We start from the raw sequence: 23970 nt of genomic DNA on the forward strand, positions 1-23970 counted from the left end.
AATATGTTTTCTCTGCTCACATTCATTTGTCACGACTGCATCACTATTTAAGTTCACTTATTAACTCCCGGATTCCATCACTAATGTTCAAAAATACACTGCAAATAAACATTTTTCTAGAGCAATCAGGAGGAAGAGTACTTCTTTTCCAGTGTTCCCAGTTCTCTCCTGTAAAGTAATAGCTCTCAGTAGGAAAAAAACACACCAGATATCACAATTAAACTAGGCGATCAAACAGTAGAAAGATGTATCAGAATTAGAGATCTAGGAGTAATTTTAGATAAAAAGTTGACTTTCATCGATCACTATAATACGATAATAGGCAGAGCTAATAACATGCTTGCATTTATAAAACGCTTCAGCTATAATTTTTGCGATCCTTACACGATTAAAACATTATATATTGCCTACGTAAGGTCTATACTTGAATATTGTAGCATTGTTTGGTCCCCATTCTTAATCACTCACAAGGAACGTAGAGAATCAGTTCAAAAGCAATTCCTATTGTTTGCACTCCGTAAGTTAGGTTGGGCAAGATTTCCTCTACCATCATACAAAGCTCGTTGCATGCTCATTGACATCCACACACTAGAAGAGCGTCGAGAACAATTAATGGTTTCATTCATACATAACATCGTTACACATCGGGTTGATTCATCTGGACTTCTGTCTAAACTTAATTTTTATATACCTTCCCGACAATTACGAAACCGAGCTATATTCTATATAAGTCATTATCGTACCAACTATGCTAAATTTGTCCCATTAAATCAAATGATGTCAACTTATAATAAGCATTGCGGAGCAATTGACTTTACAATGACGACAGCCTAGCTCAAACAATATATACTGTTCACTCGTTTGCTCTACTCTGGAATACCTTAATTGCGTTAATAGAATCGAGTCGATTCAACGTAGATTCACTCGATTCGCTCTTCGCCGTTTACCTTGGATCAATCCCCATCAACTACCGAACTATGAAAGTCGCGGATTGCTAATTGGTCTAGACACACTGCAAGTAAGACAGGAGCTATCGCGTGCTTTAATGATAGCTGATGTGTTGAACGATAGGATCGACTGCCCCACTTTGCTCCGTGCAGTCAACATCAATGTTCGTCCTCGAGCTCTCCGCAATAACGCTTTTCTTCGACTTCCTTTACGCCGCACTAACTACGAGATAAACGGTGAGATTATGGGCTTACAGCGGTCATTCAATCGAGTGTCATCTTCAATCTTTCACGGCATAAAACAAGGGCCAAATTCTTACATAGTATTAGAACTAAACATTAGAACCACATTGTGTGTGTTGATTTTACAATTAATAAATAAAAAAATCAACAAAATTGCTTACTATGCCAAAAAATCAAATAAAATCTCAGTTTTGTCGTTGAAATAATGCGTAGTATGTAAGTAAACATTGTAAACCATTTGTATATGTGGTCTACATTTGCTTGACAAAAAACATAAATAATGTTTAAGAAATTTCCGATAAAGTTGAGTATGCATTTTCGCATAAATTTGCACATATTACATAGCCGGATAAAAATGAATCGTTTGAATAAAAATTTGTGAATATCGGTTCACCCATCTCTGAGAAAAGTGAGGACTATTTTTTTTCATTTGTTGGTACATATTAGCCCTAAATTCCGGAACCGGAAGGCGGATCGGGATTAAACCCACGAGCAGTCTATGGGACTATAAGACCTTTGATCTGAATCTGAGTTCAGCCATCTCTGATGAAATTGAGTGACATTATTTGTCACATACACACAAACATACATGCACACACATACTCACCGACACACATACATTCATACAAACGTTTTATGACTTCGATGAACTTAGTCGAATGGGATATGAAACTCGGACCTCCGAGCCACGGTTGTACATCAATTGCATAACCTTTCCATATAAAAAAGGCGAAAACGATGTTCATATTTCTTCGCGTTAAAATTCACAAACTTGGCTCATACTTACCAGAACATCTGATGTATTCAGCCACCATTTATAATGCGGCATAATTTCTCGCATCTTGAGGCGATCGTCCAAAATAATTTGAGTGATTTCATATTTATGTGCAAATAATCCTATAGTGAAAAAGACCACAGCTAAAACGGATGATGCCGCAATTAATACAATGTCTGAAATAAGACAAAAAGAGTGTCTAATAATTCATATAAAAAAACCTGTTCTAATTCACCTAGTGGTGTAATGATGCCTTTCTCATACCAATCATACCTCCATATATAATACTGTGATATTCTTCAAAATAATTTTCTTCGATTCTTAAAAGAATAACCGAAATCGGTTTGTTTTACCGTCTACTGATAAAAATTTTCAATTGGAGAAGATTGATTTAGAAATTTTTGTACGGTTTTTCGCCCATTTTTAGTAATGGTATAAAATATTTAACACACTTTACCTTATCTTTCCGGATCCGGATGAAATTCAGGAATTACGTATAGGACCACAGGACCTTTTCGTGAAAATCGGTTGAGCCATCTGCGAAAAAAGTTTTCACAATTTTTTGCACATTCTACCCCATAATTTTGAAACCGGAAGTCGGATCCAAATTATATTCAGGAATTTTGTATGGGACCACAAGACCTTTCATTTGAATCTAAGTTTGTAAAAATCTGTGAATTTTGTCTGTGGGCAGAACGTAATCGTGAATATCTGTATGATGGTTGTAACGACTGGAAGATGAGTTTATATAGGTATTGACGGCTTTCTCATTCCCAAATCACTAGGCAAACAATTTAATTCTTAAATTGCTCGACGTTTTGGCCGGTTTTGATGGCCTTTTTCAAGGCTAACTGTAAAGTTGTGTTTTTATTATTGTCAAAAAGAAGGTACAAAAAAGGCGGGTGGGTAATATCAGAGACATAATTGGATGTCGTGAATACGAAAACAACTGACATGTTCCGTAACACTTCCGAATATCAATTGTATGAATTATGCAACCATTCCCCTTTTTCACATTTTTCGCAAAAACAAAGAGAGCTTCACTTGATCTCGATTACTGTGAATTTCACACAGCGAAAAGTGCACAAATCTAACCAAACTGTTCTTGATTTGCACTAAACTGAGGATAATTACCTTCGATTTGCGAACAACAAATCCTAATAGTTCTTTAGAAAACTTTTAGAGCCATTAGAACGACTAATCGCTCTTGTCGAAAGCGAAACTAGCTATGCAGACGACACAAAACACATCTGCTCGCAGTGGCGATAGAATCCAAACTGATTCAATATTTGTTAAGAGGTTTCTTTTTATGTGATTTCGCTTGTAGCTTTTTCACTTTTTCACTTTTTTTCATAACGGCTATAAAAATAGCCGCATACAGAATTTTAATGTCGATTATTTCATTTCGGATTTGCATTTCATTGAAAGAAACTATCAGGGTGCTGTACGGGATTCATTCCTGCCTTTCAGAAGGATCAAATTGTGGAACTCACTACGATATTAAACACTGTTCGGAACATGTTCCTCGAACGATTTGTTGTACAGCAGCAGATATTTTGTTCTCTTCCTCAGGACGCGTTCTGATTGGCTGGTGTTGACATGGGTCAAATGAGACAGGTCTTTCAATAGTGTACTATTGAAATACTTCGATGCTTTTGCTATACACGTTTAAATTGAAAAATTTCGAATCTATTGGTAGTTAGATTATATAAATCCTTTCACAGATCACTGAGCTATGAGCTTTAAAAATACGAGAAAGGCAAACGTTCCTTATGAATTATCCTCTTTGATACTCGTTTATACCAAACATTTCAGAAAAGTTTAATTTTGAATTATTTGAGACTATGTCACAAAACTGAAAATTTTATCATAAAATTGTGATCATATTTCCGATGGCATGTCGCAAGAATTATTTTGATTCATTAGATACAACAATAGATATTCACGATCAAAAACTTATCACTCTCTCAGAGGGTAAATTTTGAAAAGGCGCCCCATAGTAAAGTAAGTCGTATTCACGACAAAAGTTACATAAATACAGAATACTACAAACATATTTTAAACTCACTTTAGTCAATTCGTTTTTGTCGAGTACTTTGATTGCCAACGGTAAGAAGCTCAACAATTTTAAACGGCTTTAATTGCTTCGCGTATATTTGCATTTGGTAGTCGATAACAGTCACAGACTCTCTGAAATTTGGTGAACAAACTGGTGTTGCTTGTGCCCTCTCAGCAGGCCGTTCTATTTTGTTGGTCTTTGAGCGCTTGTTGAACGACATATTGCACGAAATATTCGTTCAATTTGTTGGAACAGTTTGATGTTATTTTTTCTCTTGCAAAAATAGTGTGAAAGGGTTAAAAATTGTATACTGAAAATAGGGAAAAACCTTAAAAAAAATTCTAAATCGACCTCAAGTCTTTTCCAATTGATAGTTTTTATCAGTAGAACGTCAAACAAACCGATTTCGGTTATTCTTTTAAGAATCGAAGAAAATGATTATGAAGAATACCACAGTATTATATATGATAGTATGATTGATATGAGAAAGGCATCATTACACCACTAGGTGGATTAAAACAGATTTTTCACCAATGCAAACAACTGGCAGCTGTGACGTAATCGCTCTTGTCGGAAACGAAACTAACTTGGCAAACGGCACAAAATACATCTGCTCGCAGTGGCGACAGAATCCGAACTGATCCAATTTTAGTTAAGAGGGTTTTTTTACGTGATTTCGTTTGTAGCTCTTTTACAAATGGGCGGTTCGAACGGCTATAAAAATAGCAGCATATAAAATTTTAATTTCGATTATTTCATTTCGGATTTGCATTTCATTGAAAGAAACTGTCAGGATGCTGTCCGGGATTCATTCCTGCCTTTCAGAAGGATCAAATTGTGGAACTCACTACGATATTAAACACTGTTTGGAACATTTTTCTCGAACGATTTGTTGTACAGCAGCAGATATTTTGTTCTCTTCCTCAGAACGCGTTCTGATTGGCTGGTGTTGACATGGGTCAAATGAGACAGGTCTTTCAATAGTGTACTATTGAAATACTTCAATGTTTTTGCTATAGACGTTTAAGTTGAAAAATTTCGATTCTATTGGTAGTTCGATTATATAAATCCTTTCACAGATATCTGAGCTATGAGCTTTAAAAATACGCGAAAGGCAAACGCGCCTTATGAATTATCCTCTTTGATACTCGTTTATACCAAACATTTCAGAAAAGTTTAATTTTGAATTATTTGAGGTTTTATCACCCAACTGAAAATTTTATCATAACATTGTGATCATATTTCCGATGGCATGTAGCAAAAATTATGTTGATTCGTTAGATACAACAAGAGATATTCACGATCAAAAACTTATCATTCTCTCAGAGGGTAAATTTTGAATTGGCATACCATAGTAAAGTAAGTCGTATTCACGACAAAATGTCCCAGAAAGTCGATTTTTTCATTTTTTTTAAATGACACTAAATCTCGACGTTTCATGCAATTCTAAGACGTTTGACTTAAAAAACTACAAGGATCAGCCCCATGGGGTTGTTCGAGCCGTTGATGTGGAATAAGGCAACCAAAATTTCCAATGATTGACATTTTCAATTAATCGTCACACTTTTGAATCCGCAAATGCACAACAGTCTGCTTAAATTGATCCTTATTAGGAATCAACACCGAACACGCGAACCCAGAATATAGACTCTATTTATCGCGATTTGTATTTGTTTCGTAGCCGACGAAATTACATCAATAGCCCAAATGTATACAATTAAATGTTTGTACATGCTTGCTATACGGATATCGATATTTAAACTTCTCTTCACCAAGCTTGTGTTCAAGTTTTGTATGCAAGCAGTTATTTTTATAGCGTTTCTCTATCATTACTACCATTTTGCGATTTCGGTTGAAGCGATAAAATATTTCCCATTATCAATCGAGTTCATCTAATATAAATTAGAAATTGGTCTTATGCACTCAAAATTCACCTTGGGGTAGTTGTCAATTTCTCAGGCGAAACGACATAACATGGGATTTCATCCAATCTTGCATGACACAAGATCAGAGCATACCAATAAAAGCTTCAAATCGTTTATGGCACTTTTTATCTTGCTGTGTAGCAACAACCTACCTCTAGCAAGCAACGCATAAGACTAAAACGTTAGCTATAATTTCGCTTCTATTTGTAGATTCGCGAGCTTCCAACAGCTTTGCTTTTGCTTCGATTGACCAATCAGAGCGCTGCTTTTCCTTTGATATATCGTTTACTCCTTCAAAACCGTCGACTATTGCAGGGAAATCCGGTATGCCGGAGATTTTTTGCAGCCAAAATAGGACACTGCTAGCTATTAATCAACATTTCAATGATATAAAATTTAAAATACATGGCTATGAACATTCAAATCAATACGTAGAAATATTTCCAATCAAATGGTGGCATAATATTAATCATTGATACAAAATTGACTGAGCTGTAATTGTACAAAACCTGACCACATTTCTACGTGCATTTTTCTTGAGTTTCTAGTTTGCACCGCTATATAGAAAACAAAAATGTGTTCCACATTAAAAAAATTTCAATTTCGGAAATCTTATGTACTCTTCCCTATGGTAATTTTTCAAGTTCGAAAATTTTCAATCCTTAACCGCCGGGTAGCACCCCTTTATCATGTTCGATTTAACTCAAATTTTGCATGGGAACTTTTTCTAGGCGCTTAAACTTCTGAGCGATAGCGCTTAAAGAAATTAGAAGTGATCTCAAATTATTGGCGCCTTTTGTTTGTATTCAATAACATAATATTTTAGTCACAATGCTTAAGCTATACGATGCCAAGGGCAGCTTCTAACGACTTTTAACGACTAACTTAAAACTAGGATAGTATCATTAGGTGATGTCGTATTGGGGTCGCAATGGTCGATTTTGGCAGATCCATCCTTTAGCTGGCGACCGGCCGGGGGATTGAATATAACCCGTGAGTCCTCCAGGTGACGTTGGTACGTATTTATGGGTCCGCGGGAAACACCCCCAAAGCCACGAAGGCCCGGCGTGTGGCCCGCATGCTGGTCATCGACTTCAGCGACCTTCCGTGGGCGATGATGGTGATGTTACGGAAAAGCATAAAAAATATATAGAAGTCAATATTGTGGGAAACGGATTAAAAAAGAGGGGTATAGGAACGAAATGACTAAAAACGACAGAGATTTAATTAGTTTCCATCGAGATGGTGAAGAGACGGGAGAAGGAGGAACTAAAAAGTTAGTAACAAACAAAAAAGATCTTGATCCCGACTCGCCATCACATCTCGGACCGGTGTTGGCACCCTCATATACATTAGAGCGATAAAAACAACGTGTTTTGTCGGTTACGTCACTTATACCATCATGTTTCCGGAACCAAAAGTGACAGCCATTTGATATTCGAAGTCTAAGTTTGTTAAAATCGGTTTAGCCATCTCCGAGAAACTTGCCCGGTAAAAAACAACACGTTTTGTCTGTTACTTCACTTATACCATCATATATCCGGAACCAAAAGTCACAGCCATTTGATCTTCGAACTTAATCAATGACTCAATAGTAGCTTTCAAACGAGTCTAAGCTTGTTAAAATCGATTTAGTCATCTCCGGAAACTTGCGCGGTAAAAAACAACACGTTTTGTTGGTTCTGGAATCAGAACAAATTGGCTCAAATGGCACGTTCCCCTTGATATTTGGAGATTTGTGCCGTGAACTTGCGCGGTAAAAAACTACACGTTTTGTTGGTTACGTTACTTTTACAATCATATCTCCGGAACCAGAAGTCACAGCCATTTGAGTTTTGAACTTTATCAGTGGCCCGACAGTAGCTTTTAAACGAACTTAAGTTTGTTAAAATCGGTTCAACCATCTCTGAGAAACTTGCGCGGTAAAAAAAAACAACACGTTTTGTCGGTTACGTCACTTCTACATTTATATCTCCGAAACCAGAAGTCACAGCCATTTGATCTTGGAACTTGATCAATGGCTTGACAGTACCTTTCAAACAAGTTTAAATTTGTTAAAATCAGTAATTCTAATACCTTTTTAACACGCAGAGAAATGGAGTATGTTTAAAATAACAAAACTGTTAGTAGATTTTAAAACTCGATTTATGATAATTTCTAGTTATCCTATGATTATTTTGAACTAATTTCTCTCTTCAATATCAATAATGATCTCTGCTTGATTTGAATAAAATTTTTGGTCATGTCAAATGAAAAAAACTACAAGGATCAGCCCCATGGGGTTGTTCGAGCCATTTTTTTTATTCAATAATGTTATATAATTTTAGGCACACTGCTTAAGCTCCAAGATGCCAAGGGTATTTTCTAATCTTAATTAACGACTAACTTAAAACTAGAATAGTATCATTAGACTATGTCATCTCGGGTTCACGTAAATGCAGCTTTCAGCTGGCGATCGGCAGTGGTCGATGAATTGAGTGTTGCATGAGTTTTCCAGATGGCGTTGGTACATATCTATGCTGGCCGCATCCTTCGGTCCGTGTGGGTCCGCGGGAAACACCCCCAGGCTACGAAGGCCCGGCGGGTGGCCCGCATACTGGTTTTCGACTGGAGCGGTCTTCCCTGGGCGGTGATGGTGATGTTACGGAAGAGAATGAAGAAATGTAAATATTGTGGAAACGGAGTAAAAAGGGGATGTGGGAACAAAATGTCTGAAAACGACAGAGATCTAATTAGTTGTATCGAGATGGTGAAGAGACAGGGAAGGGGGAACGAAAAAGTTAGTGATAAAAAGGCGGGTGGGTAATGTCGACAGACATTACTGGATGTCGTGAATACGAAATCAACTTACATGTTCGTTAACACTTTCGAATATCAATTGTATAAATAACTAGCTGACCCGTCGAACTTCGTTTCGCCCAACAATTATTTGTTCGAATTTATGTTTTCGGACATCACAATTGTTAAACGACTAAATGGTTAACGTTTCTCTCCGTTATTTTTCTGATTAACCTACAATGAATGGAATTCGACACACATTCGCTTTAGCCCGAAAAATTTATATCACCAAAAATTAATGTGAAAATGTGAAATACTTCTGTTAGGCAAAAATTGATCAAATGTACAGATTATCATCTCATTCTTTGAATCAAAATACTGAACAGAGATCTTTCACTAATGACTTCGACATAAAGGATATAAGGTTCCACGTTTTCTCTTCCAGATGTGATTCTTGCTTTCGGTAATCGATGAAGAAGCTCACTAACCAGAGGTTTGTATTGATAAACCTAACAAAATGCTGAAGAGTTTCTCTTCTAGAGTTGTTCATTCGGTAGAGTAGGATATGTTTACAGTTTGTGTTTAGCCCAAGTAACTAAAAGTTCGTAAAAAAAAAGATTTCTGAAGAGCATTTTGAACAATCCGTTTTTAAGAAATTACTTATACTTGAATGTTCGCCCGACGGAACAGAACAAACTTTGATGCTTTTACAGCTTTTAAGTAGTGAGAAAGTTTTCTCAGAACTTGTTCTGTACGTTCAAGTTGCCAAAAAGTGCCCCGCGTACTTTAGAGCTCTAATAAAGTGGATATTTTTCAGGTACTGTGGAACTTCTGGTTGTTTGGATAGAAGACGCTTAAATTTTAATTTGATATTCATCTTACCAATTTGAACCTTCTTCACGGAATATGAAATATAAAATGACAGTCTCGTTCCATTATGGTAATCATCTTGAACATTGATCTAAATGCAACTTATTATGTGCGCTTAGTGTAATCTAAATCATTAGAATGCAAAACGCAGTGAAAATCTCTTAGTTTGATCTTAGCGCTTCTACAGTACAGGGTCCGGCACTCGAAGTGTAACCAATTAAAAAGGCCATAAATTCAGTTTGGAAAATTACTTTTACTTAATTCAAAGTACAAAATGTGTAAAAATAATACAAAATTCAGAATCAATTCACTTTTGCTCGATATGACCACCTTTTGCCTTGACTTGATGACTTGAGAGAGCGAAGGAGTTGCTTCGTTTGGCCAAAAATATTCTGATTAGTTGAACTCGTACTTGCGATGACCAATACTATTCATCTGACTTCATTGAACACAATTCATCAACTGGTAAATGATATCAGAACTTTTTCTCCTGGCTGAGCATTTCGTCATTGAGTCATTTGGCAAGCAATAATCTCGATACCCAATTAAGCACGTGGCTCGAAATGAAGAACCACATGAATCATGAATCGTTGCGCGCCAACAGATTCTTTCAACGATCTAGTATTCTTTTCTTCGACCGTCAAACACTTATGCAACTCGTTGCGCGTCAAACATCAATCGTAGATCTAGCAACCATTGGTGACTTGTTCAACGGAAAATTCCATTGTCCATACAAAACAATTTTATGGAATTTTCCCACTTTTCCGGCAAGTTTTCTTAATTTTTTTGATGTACGAACCCGGTGGAGGTAAAAACTGTTCAAACAGAAAACGAATCATGTAAATCCGTCCATCCGTTCTTACGTGATGCGATTACAAAGAATGATCTCTGCATTTTTATATATATAGATGCAAGCATTCCCCTTTACACATTATTCGCAAAAACAAAGAGAACTTCACTTGATCTCGATTACTGTGAATTTCACACAGCGAAAAGTGCACAAATCTAAGCAAACTGTTCTTGATTTGAACTAAACTGAGGATAATTACCGTCGATTTGCGAACAACAAATTCTAATAGTTCTTTAGAAAACTTTTAGAGCCATTAGAACGGCTGATATTGTGTAATGCTCTCCACCGTTGTTTTTTTCCCAATGCTAATGACTGGCAGCTGTGACGTAATCGCTCTTGTCGAAGCGAAACTAGCTGTGCAGACGACACAAAACACATCTGCTCGCAGTGGCGATAGAATCCAAACTGATTCAATTTTTGTTAAGAGATTTCCTTTTATGTGATTTCGTTTGTAGCTTTTTCACTAATGGGCGGTCCTAACGGCTATAAAAATAGCAGCATACAGAATTTTAAGGTCGATTATTTCATTTCGGATTTGCATAATTTATTGAAAGAAACTATCAATATGCTGTAGGGATTCGTTTCTAGCATTCAGAAGGACCAAATTGAGGAACTCACTGCGATATTTACCACTTTTCGGAACAATTTTCTCGGACGATTTGTTGTACAGCAGCAGATATTTCGTTCTCTTCCTTAGAACGCGTTCTGATTGGCTGGTGTTGACATGGGTCAAATGAGACAGGTTTTTCAATAGTGTACTATTGAAATACTTCAATGCTTTCGCTATACACATTTAAATTGAAAAATTCTATTGGTAGCTAGATTATATAAATCCTTCCACAGATCACTGAGCTATGAGCTTTCAAAATACGAGAAAGGCAAACGCGCCTTATGAATTATCCTCTTTGATACTCGTTTATACCAAACATTTCAGAAAAGTTTAATTTTGAATTTTTTGAGGCTATATCACGAAACTGAAGATTTTATCATAAAATTGTGATCATATTTCCGATGGCATGTCGCAAGATTTATGTTGATTCATTAGATACAACAATAGATATTCACGATCAAAAACTTATCACTCTCTCAGAGGGTAAATTTGGAAAAGGCACCCCATAGTAAAGTAAGGCGTATTCACGACAATAAAAGATCTTGTTAGTTCCAATGAAGATGGTAGACAGGGACGGTGATCGAGAGAATCGGGCGGATGTTAGTGTCGAACCTGTGGGTGGAGATTATACTTTCTGAGCGAGGAATAACACATTACACTTGTATATCAATGTGTTTAAGGTACTGGTATATGAGAAGCATATATAAACTATTCCGACTCGCCAACACATCCCGAACCGGAACCTCAGGCGGTCTACCTCGGGCCCTATGGGATTCCAGTAGCTTTGACCTGGCGTCACGATACTCTGCACACGACCATACGACATGCTCGATGTTCTGATAATCGTCGCCACAGGTGCAGAGACCGCTCTCCGCGAGCCCAACACGCCGGAGATGTGCGTTGAAAGTATAGTGATTTGACATGAGCCGCGACATAACACGAATGAAATCCCTACTCACGTTCATCCCCCTGAACCAAGGTTTCGTCGATACCCCAGGGATAATGGAATGTAGCCATCGGCCTAGTTCGCCATTGCTTCATGAAGTTTGTCAACTTTCGAGAGTTTTCTGACGAGAGATACTAAAAAATTCATTGAAGCAGATTGGTCTTTCATAAATATCACCTTCTAATGTGCCCACCTTAGCCAATGAGTCTGCCTTTTCATTGCCCGGAATGGAACAATGCGAAGGGACCCAGACTAACGATATTGAATAAGACCGTTCAGATAAAGTTCGCAAGTGTTCCCGTATTTTCCCCAAGAAATATGGGGGATACTTTCCTGGCTTCATTGCCCGGAGAGCTTCTATTGAGCTTAGACTGTGACAATGAAGTAATGGTCTTTGGGCAAGGTTTCAATGATCTCGAGAGTGTACTGAATAGCAGCTAATTCTGCGACGTAAACTGAAGCCGGATCACTGAGTTTGTACGGAGCGGTGATGTTCTGATTGAAGATGCTGAAGCCTGGGGATCTGTTGATGTTTGATCCGTCAGTTTGAAACACCTTTTCACAGTTGACTGTTCTAAATTTATTATAAAATATATTAGGGGCCTCTCGAGGGCGTACGTGTTCCGGAATTCCACGAATCTCTTCTCTCATGGATATGTCGAAAAACACAGTAGAGTCAGAAGTATTCAAGAAATGAGCACGGTTGGAAACAAACGAAGAAGGATTAATATTCGGAGTCATGTAATCAAAATACAAGGACATAAAACGGGTCCGAGAATTGAGCTCGACAAGCCTTTCGAAGTTTTCAATCACCATCGGATTATCAATCGATATGAGAGGTCCCAGAATCGGTTTTTCAACGGTAAGACGCCCGCGAGCACTTAAAGACTCATCGTATGAGTCGATTGCATGCAACCTAGGGCAATACGCAAACAACGATACTGAATTCTTTCCAGTTTAATGAAATGGGTGTTCGCGGCGGATCGGAAGCAGAAGCATCCATATTCCATTACGGACAATATCGTTGTTTAGTACAACCTGATCAGGTCTCCTGGGTGGGCACCCACCAAGTTCCGGTTATTGTGCGAAAAAAAATTGATTCTCTGCTGGCATGTTTGTTTCAGATACATAATGTGACATCCCCAGGTGCCTTTGGAGTCGAACCAGACCCCGAGATATTTGAATGTAAAGACCTGAGCTATGTTTTCACCCCCTAGTTGAAGTTGTAGTTGTGCTGGTTCTCGCTTCCTTGAAAATACAACCAGCTCAGTTTTCTCCGTAGAGAACTCGATACCAATTTGAAGAGCCTATGTCGACAAGTTGTCGAGGGTATCTTGCAAAGGTCCTTGGAGGTCGGCAGCTTTGGGTCCTTTAATAGACACAACGCTGTCGTCGGCAAGTTGTCTTAGCGTGCAAGATGTGTTGATACATTGATCAATGTTGCTTACGTAAAAATTGTATAAAAGGGGGCTGTAGCATGAGCCCTGAGGAAGACCCATGTAACTGATTCGTATTGTCGACAAATCTCCATGCGCGAAATACATGTATTTCTCGGACAATAGATTATACAAAAAGTTATTCAAGATTGGTGAAAGACCATGCTGATGCAACTTCTCAGATAGGATGTTTATGGAAACTGAATCAAAGCCTCCTTGATGTCTAGGAAAACTGATGCCATTTGTTCTTTACGAGCAAATGCCATTTGAATTTCTGTTGAGAGCAACGCAAGACAATCGTTCGTTCCTTTGCCCCTGCGGAAACCAAATTGTGTATCTGAAAGTAAGCCATTAGTCTTGACCCAATTATCTAGACGAAACAGAATCATTTTTTCGAACAATTTCCGGATACAGGAAAGTATAGCAATCGGCCGATACGAATTGTGATCGGAGGCTGATTTCCCTGGTTTTTGAATGGCGATAACTCTTACTTGTCTCCAGTCATGTGGGACAATATTATCCTCAAGAAGCCTAATGAATAAATTCAATAAGCGCCTTTTGGCAGAGTCAAGCAAATTTTTCAACAAGTTGAATTTGATTTTGTCTAACCCCGGAGCTTTTTTTGTTACACGATAAAAGCGCAAGTGAGAACTCGATCATCGAAAAAGGTGTTTCGTTTCTATTAGATGAGGCGACGCGCATGATCGTCTGTTCCGGAACAGAGTCAGGACATATTATTTAGCGAAATCGAATATCCAGCGGTTAGAATATTCCTCGCTTTCGTTCGAGGTGTTTTTGTTGCGCATTCGTCGGGCTGTGTTCCATAGAGTGCTCATTGATGTTTCTCTCGATAATCCGTCTATGAATCGACGCCAATAATCGCTTTTTTCGCTTTAATCAAGATTTTCATTTTTCTTTGAGCACTCTTTGTCCCACCACGGGTTGGGGGGACGGATGTTAGATTTCGCGCCGGGTACAGGTTTCGTCTGAGTTTGAGTCGCAGTGTCGAGATTCAAGCCAGCCAAAAACGTGTATTCTTCCTCCGGAGGAAGTTCTTGTGTTGTTTCTAGTTTCTCAGATATCGAATTTGTGTAGCATTTCCTATCAATATTTCGTGTGAGGTCATACGAAACACTGATTGTCTCCGATGGTCGTAATCCGTAGGCGATTGAAATCACGATAGGTAGATGATCGCTAACGTGGGAATCAGGGATCACCTTCCACGTGCAGTCCAACCGTAGCGATGTCGAGCAAAGGGATAAATCCACCGCACTTGTTCTTGCTGGTGGTGCAGAAATTCGTGTCATTTCTCCCGTATTCAAGATTGTCATATTGAAGTTGTCGCAGATATCATGGATCATAGCTGATCTGTTATCGTCGTGAAGACAGCCCCATCCCGTACCGTGAGAGTTAAAGTCTCCTAAAAAAAACGTCGGTGCGGGAAGGAGCTCAATGATATCACTGAGCCGAGGCTCTTGGCGGAATATATATGGAAGCAATGCAAAGGTCTTTGCCTTTGATTGTAACATGACATGCGACAACTTCAATACCTGGTATCGATGGGAGGTTAATGCGATAGAAAGAATAGCACTTTTTGATCCCTAAAAGTACTCCTCCATAGGGATCATCTCGATCCAGACGAATTATGTTAAAATCGTAGAAGTTCGGGTATTTCAGAAGTTAGCCAAGCTTCGCACAATGGAAATGCGTCACATTTCAGATTATTTACTAGAAATTTGAAGGGATCTATTTTTGGAATGATACTTCTACAATTCCACTGTATAACAGTGATTGTATCCGTGACCTCGGTGGGTGACTTAGCCATCGAAGGATACGATCCTTGGAAGAAGGGGCCATTTTACAATTAACTGCTTCAAGAATGTTTTAACTGTAGGAATAAAAGCCATTAATAGAATTTTAGGAGGTTCTGAAATATTGAAGGCAGACATGATCCAGTCCACGATATCAGAGAACTTTACAAACCCAGTATCTGGTAAATTTTCTGACTGATCTTTAGGGACTTTCGGGGGTTTTGAAGTCCCAGGAAGTGATGGAACTTCTTGCTCGGAATGTAATATTCCAAGGCCTGGAGCTTTTTTCTCCGTCTTTTTTGCCATCACTTCCAGTTGTTTTAATTTTTTGAGACCCACCAGAAGATACCTTCGAACCCTTACTAGGGAGCTTAATACTAGAAGATTTATTTCTTCTCTTTCTGAAGCTATGAGGGACTGCCGAAGATGTACCTTCAAAGGGATCATCAGCATCGCTCTTGTCAGCTGACAAACAAGCGAAAACATTCTCTGGAGGCGTAGCACTCTTCAACATTTCAGCAAAGGAATGCTTCGAATGTTGCTTAAGTGAACGCCTCATCTTGTCTTTGCGCAGTTTGTACGCGGGGCATGCCGAGAGGTCATGCGGTCCCTCCTTACAGTAGAGACACTTTTCAATGTTTCTGATTATGAGCTATTAACAAAAGAGCTTAAACTGACAGATGCTACTGGACGGGTTACACGCCAAAGGCTCTACCTAGAGCGGTATGATTTTAAAATTATCTGTAAAAAAGGCAAACAGAATGTAGTAGCGGATGGACTGTCTAGAATCCCATCGGCAGAACTAAATTTACAAGAACTTTCTAAAGAATGCTTCCCAAATGACAAAATTTACGGCCCAGAAATAGTCAATAAATTTAACAACCAACTAATAATAAGAATCACAAATGAGACTCGGAAAAGTCCACACATTATGTGTAAAATATTCCCGAACCAAATTCGCCATGTGTTCCACAAAGCCAGTTATAATAAAGATGACTTAAAGGAGATTTTAAAGAAATACATTGACCCTACTAAAACCAATTGTATATTTGTCCAAAGTGAGATAATCCGAATATGCGATGAAATTCTTAAAACGGACTTCAAGAAAAACATAAAATTCCAATTTTCTAATAATCTTTTGCCAGATATAATTTCAGGATAGGATCAGAAACAATTCATACGGAGAGTTCACAACTTCAACCATCGAAAATATAAATTAACGTATGAAGAAGCCCGAAAATCTGCCTTCTTCCCCGATATGCTGAGTAAAATTGAAACATTTATTAGGAACTGCGAAGAATGCAGATACGCCAAGTATGAACGTAAACCCTTCAAAATTCCGATGTCAAGAAGGATCTACGAAAAACCGTTTGGAAATTTTTATATAGATGTCTACGTGAAAGACCGACATAAATTCCTGGCCATTGTAGACTCCTTCTCGAAATTCGCACAAATATTTCAAATTTCAAATGAAACGACAGAAGAATTGGCAAGTTCCATGATTGAATATTTCAAGACCTTTGGTATGCCAAAAATGATCACATGCGATCAGGGTTTAGAAATTCTCGATTTAGGGAATTTCTAAGCAAACAGGGCGTTTCGCTGCACTTTGCTAGTACAATTAATAGTAACGGTATAGTGGAGAGATTCCACAGTACCCTGTTGGAAATGTACCTCGCAAATAAACGTAAGGTTGAAGACCTCACTTTATACGAGGGATTAGCACTGGTCACTACCTTGTATAATGACTCAACCCATAGCACGACAAACTTAAAACCGCGAGAAATTATATTCGGCACATGCGCTTCACTGAATCCAGCCGAAATTAATCTCTCTAAGCTTAAAAACATTCAAACGGCCAAAGACAACATTCAATATATAGCAGATAAACACAATAACAGACTACCACTAATCGACAAGAATGACTATAAAATATTGACAAACCCAGTTGTGGTGAAAGGAAAGGCCAAACCAAGCCCCTATGGCCAACGATATAGACAGGTAGAATTCGTAAATCAGACCGACAAAACCATAACTGACTTACGTGATATTAAAATACAAAAGAAAGACGTAAAAAGGATACCAAACATTACTTCAATTCAGATTATGCCTACTGATAACGACAGCAAACACAGACGTACGAATACACGATGTGGGTCAAAACCCACTAGTAATAATTCCGATAGATATAGCTCGGATTAGCAATTACCTTAGAATTGGTCATCATGTAAACCTTAGCTTACTCGCAGATACCATCCAGAACCTAAATAGCATAACTAAGAGTAAAATTTCGAATAACCACATCCTGAGTCCAATAGTGAAAATAAAATCAAGAAAACTCCACTCCATATTTGAAAGATTGAGACCATCTAGGGAAAAACGGTGGGAAAGCTTAGGACGAAATACGTATCGGGTTGTCCAGATGCAGAGGATTTGAAGATAATAAATAGTACAATGAACTCAATTATCGATCAGAACAATAATCAAGCCAAATTAACAGTGCACTAGATGTTAGACTAAGGAATATCACTGCAACAATTAATTCTATAATTAGCATTCAAAATGATATTCAGAATAGAACACTGGAAGGTTTCGATTCAATCAATTTAATATTCAATTTAGATGAGTTGATAGATCAGTAATAGAAGAAGCGACTACATTGGCCCGACGTAATATCTCCAGCAGCCGCATCATTTCAACAGACGAAATCATCGTAGCACAGAACTTTCTCAAAGAAAACGGTTTGGAAACAAATCTACTCGATGAAATACTAGAGATTTTCGGTGCCTATGTACTTTTTGGTAAGGATGAAATTATTTATACGCTCAAAGTTCCACGTGTCAAAGGAGTTCAGTATCAGTTGAACAACATAGAGCCCGTAATATCCAATAATCAACGTATATACCTCACTAAGAGATACTACTGAGCGGTAAAAATGTCTTCGAAAAGTGCACACACAGACATTTTCCGATCTCGTCGAACTGAGTCGAATGGTATATAACACTATGGGTCTCCGAAGCTCCGTTCGAAAGTCGGTTTTCCAGCACTTCTAATACCTCTCTATAAAGAAAGGCAAAAATGGGGTGTTATATTCACCTGTCTAGTAACTCGAGGGATACACATCGAAAAGGCAGAAAATATGAGTACCGATGCCTTCTTCGTATGTTTTAGAAATTTTCAGTGTCGCAGAGGTAAGGTAACTCAGCTTTACAGCGACAACGGAACTAATTTTGTTGGAGCCGAAAGAGAGTTGAGACGGCTCCTACAAGAACTCAACACAAAAATAAGTCTAGAGGAAGCAGCGGAGCTAGAGATTTTGTGGGCTACACATTTTAAGGCCATCGTCCAAGTACCATGCGCGCGGGTGGTTTTAGGAAATTTTCGATGGAAATTTCGAAAAATTTGCCAAAACCAAAAACATACAGACCTTTGAAATACATTTATCTATCTACAGAAAATGGCTGGAAAATTCGGAGGATTTTCCGAGTCTTATCAAAAATAGCTCTGAAAAATGACTGTTTTTGTGATTTTTCACAATTATCTGGAAAAATAAAGCGATGACATAAACTTTTTTTTCAAATAAACTTTATTATGGATACACAGATTACATTCGGACACATTTTTGGAAAACCTTTTCACGCTTTTCATAGAAAATCCACGAATTTCAAAAATTTCCACGAAATCGGTTATATGAAATTCGTTGATTTTCCATGAAAAGCGTGAAAAGGTTTTCCAAAAATGTTTTCGAATGTGATGCTTGTTGCCAGCATGAGGTTTTTTTTGAAAAAAAAATTTCATTCCATCGAATTATTTTTTCAAATAATTGTGAAAAATTACAAAAAAAAGCTCATTTTTTCAGCGCTATTTTTTATAAGACTCGTAAAATCCTCCGAATTTTTCAGTCATTTTCACCCTGTAGATAGATAAAAGTATTTCAAAGGTCTGTATGTTTTTGGTTTTGTCAAATTTTTCGAAATTTCCATCGAAAATTTCCTAAAACCACCCGCGCGCATGGTACTTGGACGATGACCTTAAATGCATATGGGAGAGGTTAATTGGAATAATAAAGAAGGCGCTTAGTGTCATGATAGACGATATGTCTAAAAGGACACCTACGAGTGAAGTGCTGCGATCAGCCTTCATTCATGCGGAGTGGTTTGTTAATTCACGTCCTTTCATACATAGAGCTTAAAGGATGTGAATGATGAGCTTTTAACCCCCTTCCATGCGATTTTAAGAATGCCGGGACAATATGCACCACCCTTCGAGATTGATCCAAAACCTTACGATAAGAACTCGCAAGCAAGGATAAAACACGCCATGGAGGTATTTTGGGATAAATGGAAAAAAGAATATTTTCCAACACTTATCACAAGAGAGAAATGGACTGGAGATGTCAAACCAATTAAGACGGATGATATAGTCTTAATGGTAGACAATGTCAAATTAATTATTTCTGATGATGGAGTAGCTAGACAAGCTGAAGTTATCACCAGAAAAGGTACTTTTAGACGCGCAGTTGCTAAACTCGCGCTTTTGGATTTTGAGAGGACGGATTTAACTCCTGAGCCGACGCAAATTAAACAGGAGTCAAAGCATGTAATAATGCACGTATCTAAACCTGAATCCGCTTATCCTACGTTTGAAGATCACAGGATTGAAATGAAGTGAAAAAATAATAATATTTCTCAATCGAGAATAAAGAAAAGAAATATTAAACCTGTTATTCGTTTTTCTCCTCGTTCTGTACTTGCAGCTATGTTGACTATGGCAGCAGCTCTCAGCACGGCGAATTCTTTGTTAGTAACACCGGTCGAGCAAGATGGAGTGTTTCTCGACCACATAGGAACTACTTTCATGAAACGGGGTATATGGCGGACAAATATAAACACGTCGATATCACTTAATGAAGACCGGGAATTGACCGAATGCAGTACGCTCAAGGTGAAACGGAATACTTGGAAAGTTGTTTAATCGAGATAATTATGCTATCTCGAGAGACTATTGACGCGGTGCTTCACAAGTACAAAAGGATGAGATCATTTCCATTTTCGACGGAAGAACTTACCGCAACGTGTCTCGTCAATACTGCCAGCAGGACTAACAGTTCTTCGACAATCTTCATTGGTAAAATATGAAGCGCAGCAGATCAACGGGACTATCGTAATCGCAATGTACACTGTAGTTGTCAGCAAAACAGTGTACGAAATGTTCCGAATTATTCCTGCACCTAATATGCAATTATTGACATAGGAAAGCCACGCATATTGATTGACCATAACGGAGAATATTTCTACCCAACTACGGAACCCGTATCAATGAACCAAACTCATTTTATAGTGGAACCTAGTCTGGTTCATAAAGAGCTCGACTGTGTATCTGGGTTAGTGGCGCACAAAGTTTCGAAGAGCCGCTGCAATGTTACACACTTAACGCCACCGTACGTCGGGATGATCTCACTCACGGATGAGAACCGGGTACTTTACTTTGCCAGCGACACGTCCAGTATTATAATCCATTGCCAGAATTCGATTTTAGCGCCACCATACAAAGTGGCCGTAGTTAGGTTAGATTCTGACTGTAAAATTCAAAATAATAAAAGTGTTATATATGGATTCGTGAATAGGGAAAAAGAAGGACAAACTTATTCTTTAAAGAATGAATTCAGATTAATTTCAATTTAGAGAAAAAAAACGGAATCAGCAAAATTAAATAAGCCTGCGAAACCATTTGATAACCAAATTTTTACTATAATAACGAACTCATGCCCTACTAGTTTCTTCCCGGATATCCGAAAATTTTAGCACAAGGAATTTTAATTTCTCAAAGAAAATAATTCTATAAAATTAAAGAATCTTACGAGGTTTAAACGTCGCTGACAAGGATTATTCCAAAGTCAGCCGACAACCCCAGATATATTTAAGTGAACCCTTTATAGTAATCGGCTGCTAGCCGCACGGCAGACCGAGCTCTTAGTGTACAGAATCATTGCATGGCTAGTACTATGGATCCTACTGACACTAAGAACCCTTCCAGGTCGGGGCTCGAACATACGACAACTGGCTTGTAAGACCAGCGTCCTATGCATTGAACCGCCAACCCGAGACAAAGCACAGTGAATTAACACACGAGACACCCGAAATAAAAAAACTTAGTGATCACGGGAGATTCCGAACAGTAGATACATGTAGGAGATGAATATGGAAAGGGGAAAGAAAAGGGACTAAGACTAGGCCTAGGCATGAATGAAAGACCGTGGAAAGCGTAGACACTAATAGTAGTAACCATAAACAAACCCAAAAGCCTTCCACCTTGCACGATAATGTGATACAATAAAGCTTAAATTTCTACACTGAACCAAAATCTCCCATTGGATTTACGTGAAAAATCACATACTTATTGGAAAAAGCCCACCACATTATATTCATATGCATCATGTAACATTTCTATGTTAATTTATTATATTTAAATGAAATCTCGATAACTTTTAAGTGTACAGCACTTACGCCTTATGTGTGAAGCACGGCGGTAAGTAACGAAGAAGAGAGTGCTCGCAGATTTAGGATTAGAAATTGTTTGTTTGAGCTTTTACGTAAGTTTATACGAGCTATCAAAAAATAATTATATTTAACATTTTTTAGAATGCGATATAGTTTCAACTGCGAACAATACGGTCGGACAACAGCGACTTTTTCGTTTCATGTCGGCAACGGAATGCTACTTTTATATGGACGCTACAGTGTGCCAGTTATTATGAGTATCAATTTAGCGCGCGGGATATCTCAGGTTGCGGTTAGATCCTTTCACTGTTTCAAGACCCGTTTTGAGTCAGCTAGCTCACTTTTCTTCATTAATTAGGGATAAAATGAATCTTCCCCTTTAAGGTCTCAAGCCTGTCAAACAAGAATTGACGGGTTGTCTCTCTAACAGAGAGTGGCGCATAAATCACCCACTTATTAACGGGGCAGTAAGCTGGTCAGGCGGATGTGTATAAGGGGCTGTCCATAAAAGACGTCACGCTGCAAGGGGGAGGGGGGTGTTTCATAAAACGTGACCTTTTGTGACAGGGGGAAAGGGGGGAGGTTTTCGGAATGTGACGTCCAATATTTTCAATGAGCGCATTTTTGAAATACCTAATTATATTACTGCTTTGCCCTATTTCCTGAAAAAATCTCCACAATAAACGTTCTCATAACATAGGGAAATGTGTATTTGTTGATGTAAAAGCTTCTTCTTGTAAATTCGGAAATGAATGATGCAGGAAATCATTTCTGTTGTGATCAGCAAAAGTACACGGAGGAGCGAGTAAATTAGCGAAATTAATAAATTTTACCTGATATGAGTAAAAAAGAAAATGATGCCTTCAAACGATTTAACTTAAGTTATGCACTGACAATTTTTCAGTAATTTGATTTTCTTGCATTGATAATAGTATATTATAAGAATTTCTCTTATCTTATTCTGATGCAGTTTGTTTAATTGTACTCCATTTGAAAAAGGGCGGGAGATCAACGATTTCAGTCGTAGATCATGTCATGTCATGTTGGTCTCAGAGATAGCTGACACCCTAAAGATATCAAAGGAACGTGTTGGAACGTTATTCACGAATATTTGGATATGAGAAAGCTTTGTGCAAAATGGGTGCCGCGTGAGCTCATAATCGATCAAAAACAACAACGAATTGATGATTCTGAGCAGTGTTTGGAGCTGTTATATCGAAATAAAACCGATTTTTTTCGTCGATATATAACAATGGACGAAACATGGCTCCATCACTTCACTCCGGAATCCAATCGACAGTCAGCTGAGTGGACTGCACGCGATGAACCGAACCCAAAGCGTGGAAAGACTCAACAATCGGCCAGTAAGGTTATGGCGTCTGTATTTTGGGATTCGCATGGTATAATTTTCATCAACTACCTTGAAAAGGGAAAAACCATCAACAGTGACTATTATATAGCGTTATTAGAGCGTTTGAAGGACGAAATTTCAAAAAAACGGCCTCATTTGAAGAAGAATAAAGTTTTGTTTCATCAAGACAATGCACCGTGTCACAAGTCGATGAAAACCATGCTGAAATTGAACGAATTGGGCTTCGAATTGCTCCCTCATCCACCGTATTCTCCAGATTTGGCCCCCAGTGACTTTTTCCTGTTCTCATACCTCAAGAGAATGCTCGCTGGTTAAAAATTTAGAAGCAATGAAGAGGTAATCGCTGAAACTGAGGCCTATTTTGAGGCAAAGGACAAATCGTACTACAAAAATGGTATCGAAAAGTTGGAAGATCGCTATAATCGCTGTATCGCCTCTGATGGCAATTATGTTGAATAATAAAAACGAATTTTGGCAAAAAAATGTGTGTTTCTAAGAAACGATACGAACTTTTCAGCCGAACTGTTATTATTCTTTACCTAAAACAATAATATATCTGTGTACCCCTAGGAGGAATAAAACAGATGATTTAAATGTTTCATCAATTCCAACCAAATACTTTTGTTAATTTATATAATTGATATTAATAAAATAATTCCGATGATTTTGTAGTTTTAGGGATATTTTTTAATCTAATGACAGCATGTAATAAATCGATTTTTTCCTCATATTTGTATGGTTTGTCATACATATTGAGAATGTATTGAGATGAATTTTATTTATTTTGAATTCGTGACATGTGACATAGGGGGGGTGGGGGTCTTTGATTCTGTGACAATTTGTGACAA

General features: G+C 38.0%; 1 protein-coding gene across 4 annotated transcripts in view; it reads right to left on the reverse strand.

Annotated features, from left to right (window-relative positions):
* LOC131434807 (platelet glycoprotein 4) overlaps positions 1 to 23970 on the reverse strand; it is a 247031-nt gene that overhangs the window by 161308 nt on the left and 61753 nt on the right. For 3 of the 4 annotated variants that reach the window (XM_058601972.1, XM_058601969.1, XM_058601968.1), the window contains exon 2: positions 1978 to 2141. The exons of the other annotated variant lie outside the window; for it this stretch is intronic. In XM_058601972.1, the coding sequence (XP_058457955.1) occupies positions 1978 to 2141 (164 nt within the window). The remainder of the gene's footprint in view (positions 1 to 1977; positions 2142 to 23970) is intronic. 4 annotated transcript variants of the gene reach the window in all.

This window comes from Malaya genurostris, chromosome 3 (genome assembly GCF_030247185.1).
Source record: "Malaya genurostris strain Urasoe2022 chromosome 3, Malgen_1.1, whole genome shotgun sequence".
NCBI classification, from domain to species: domain Eukaryota; kingdom Metazoa; phylum Arthropoda; class Insecta; order Diptera; family Culicidae; genus Malaya; species Malaya genurostris.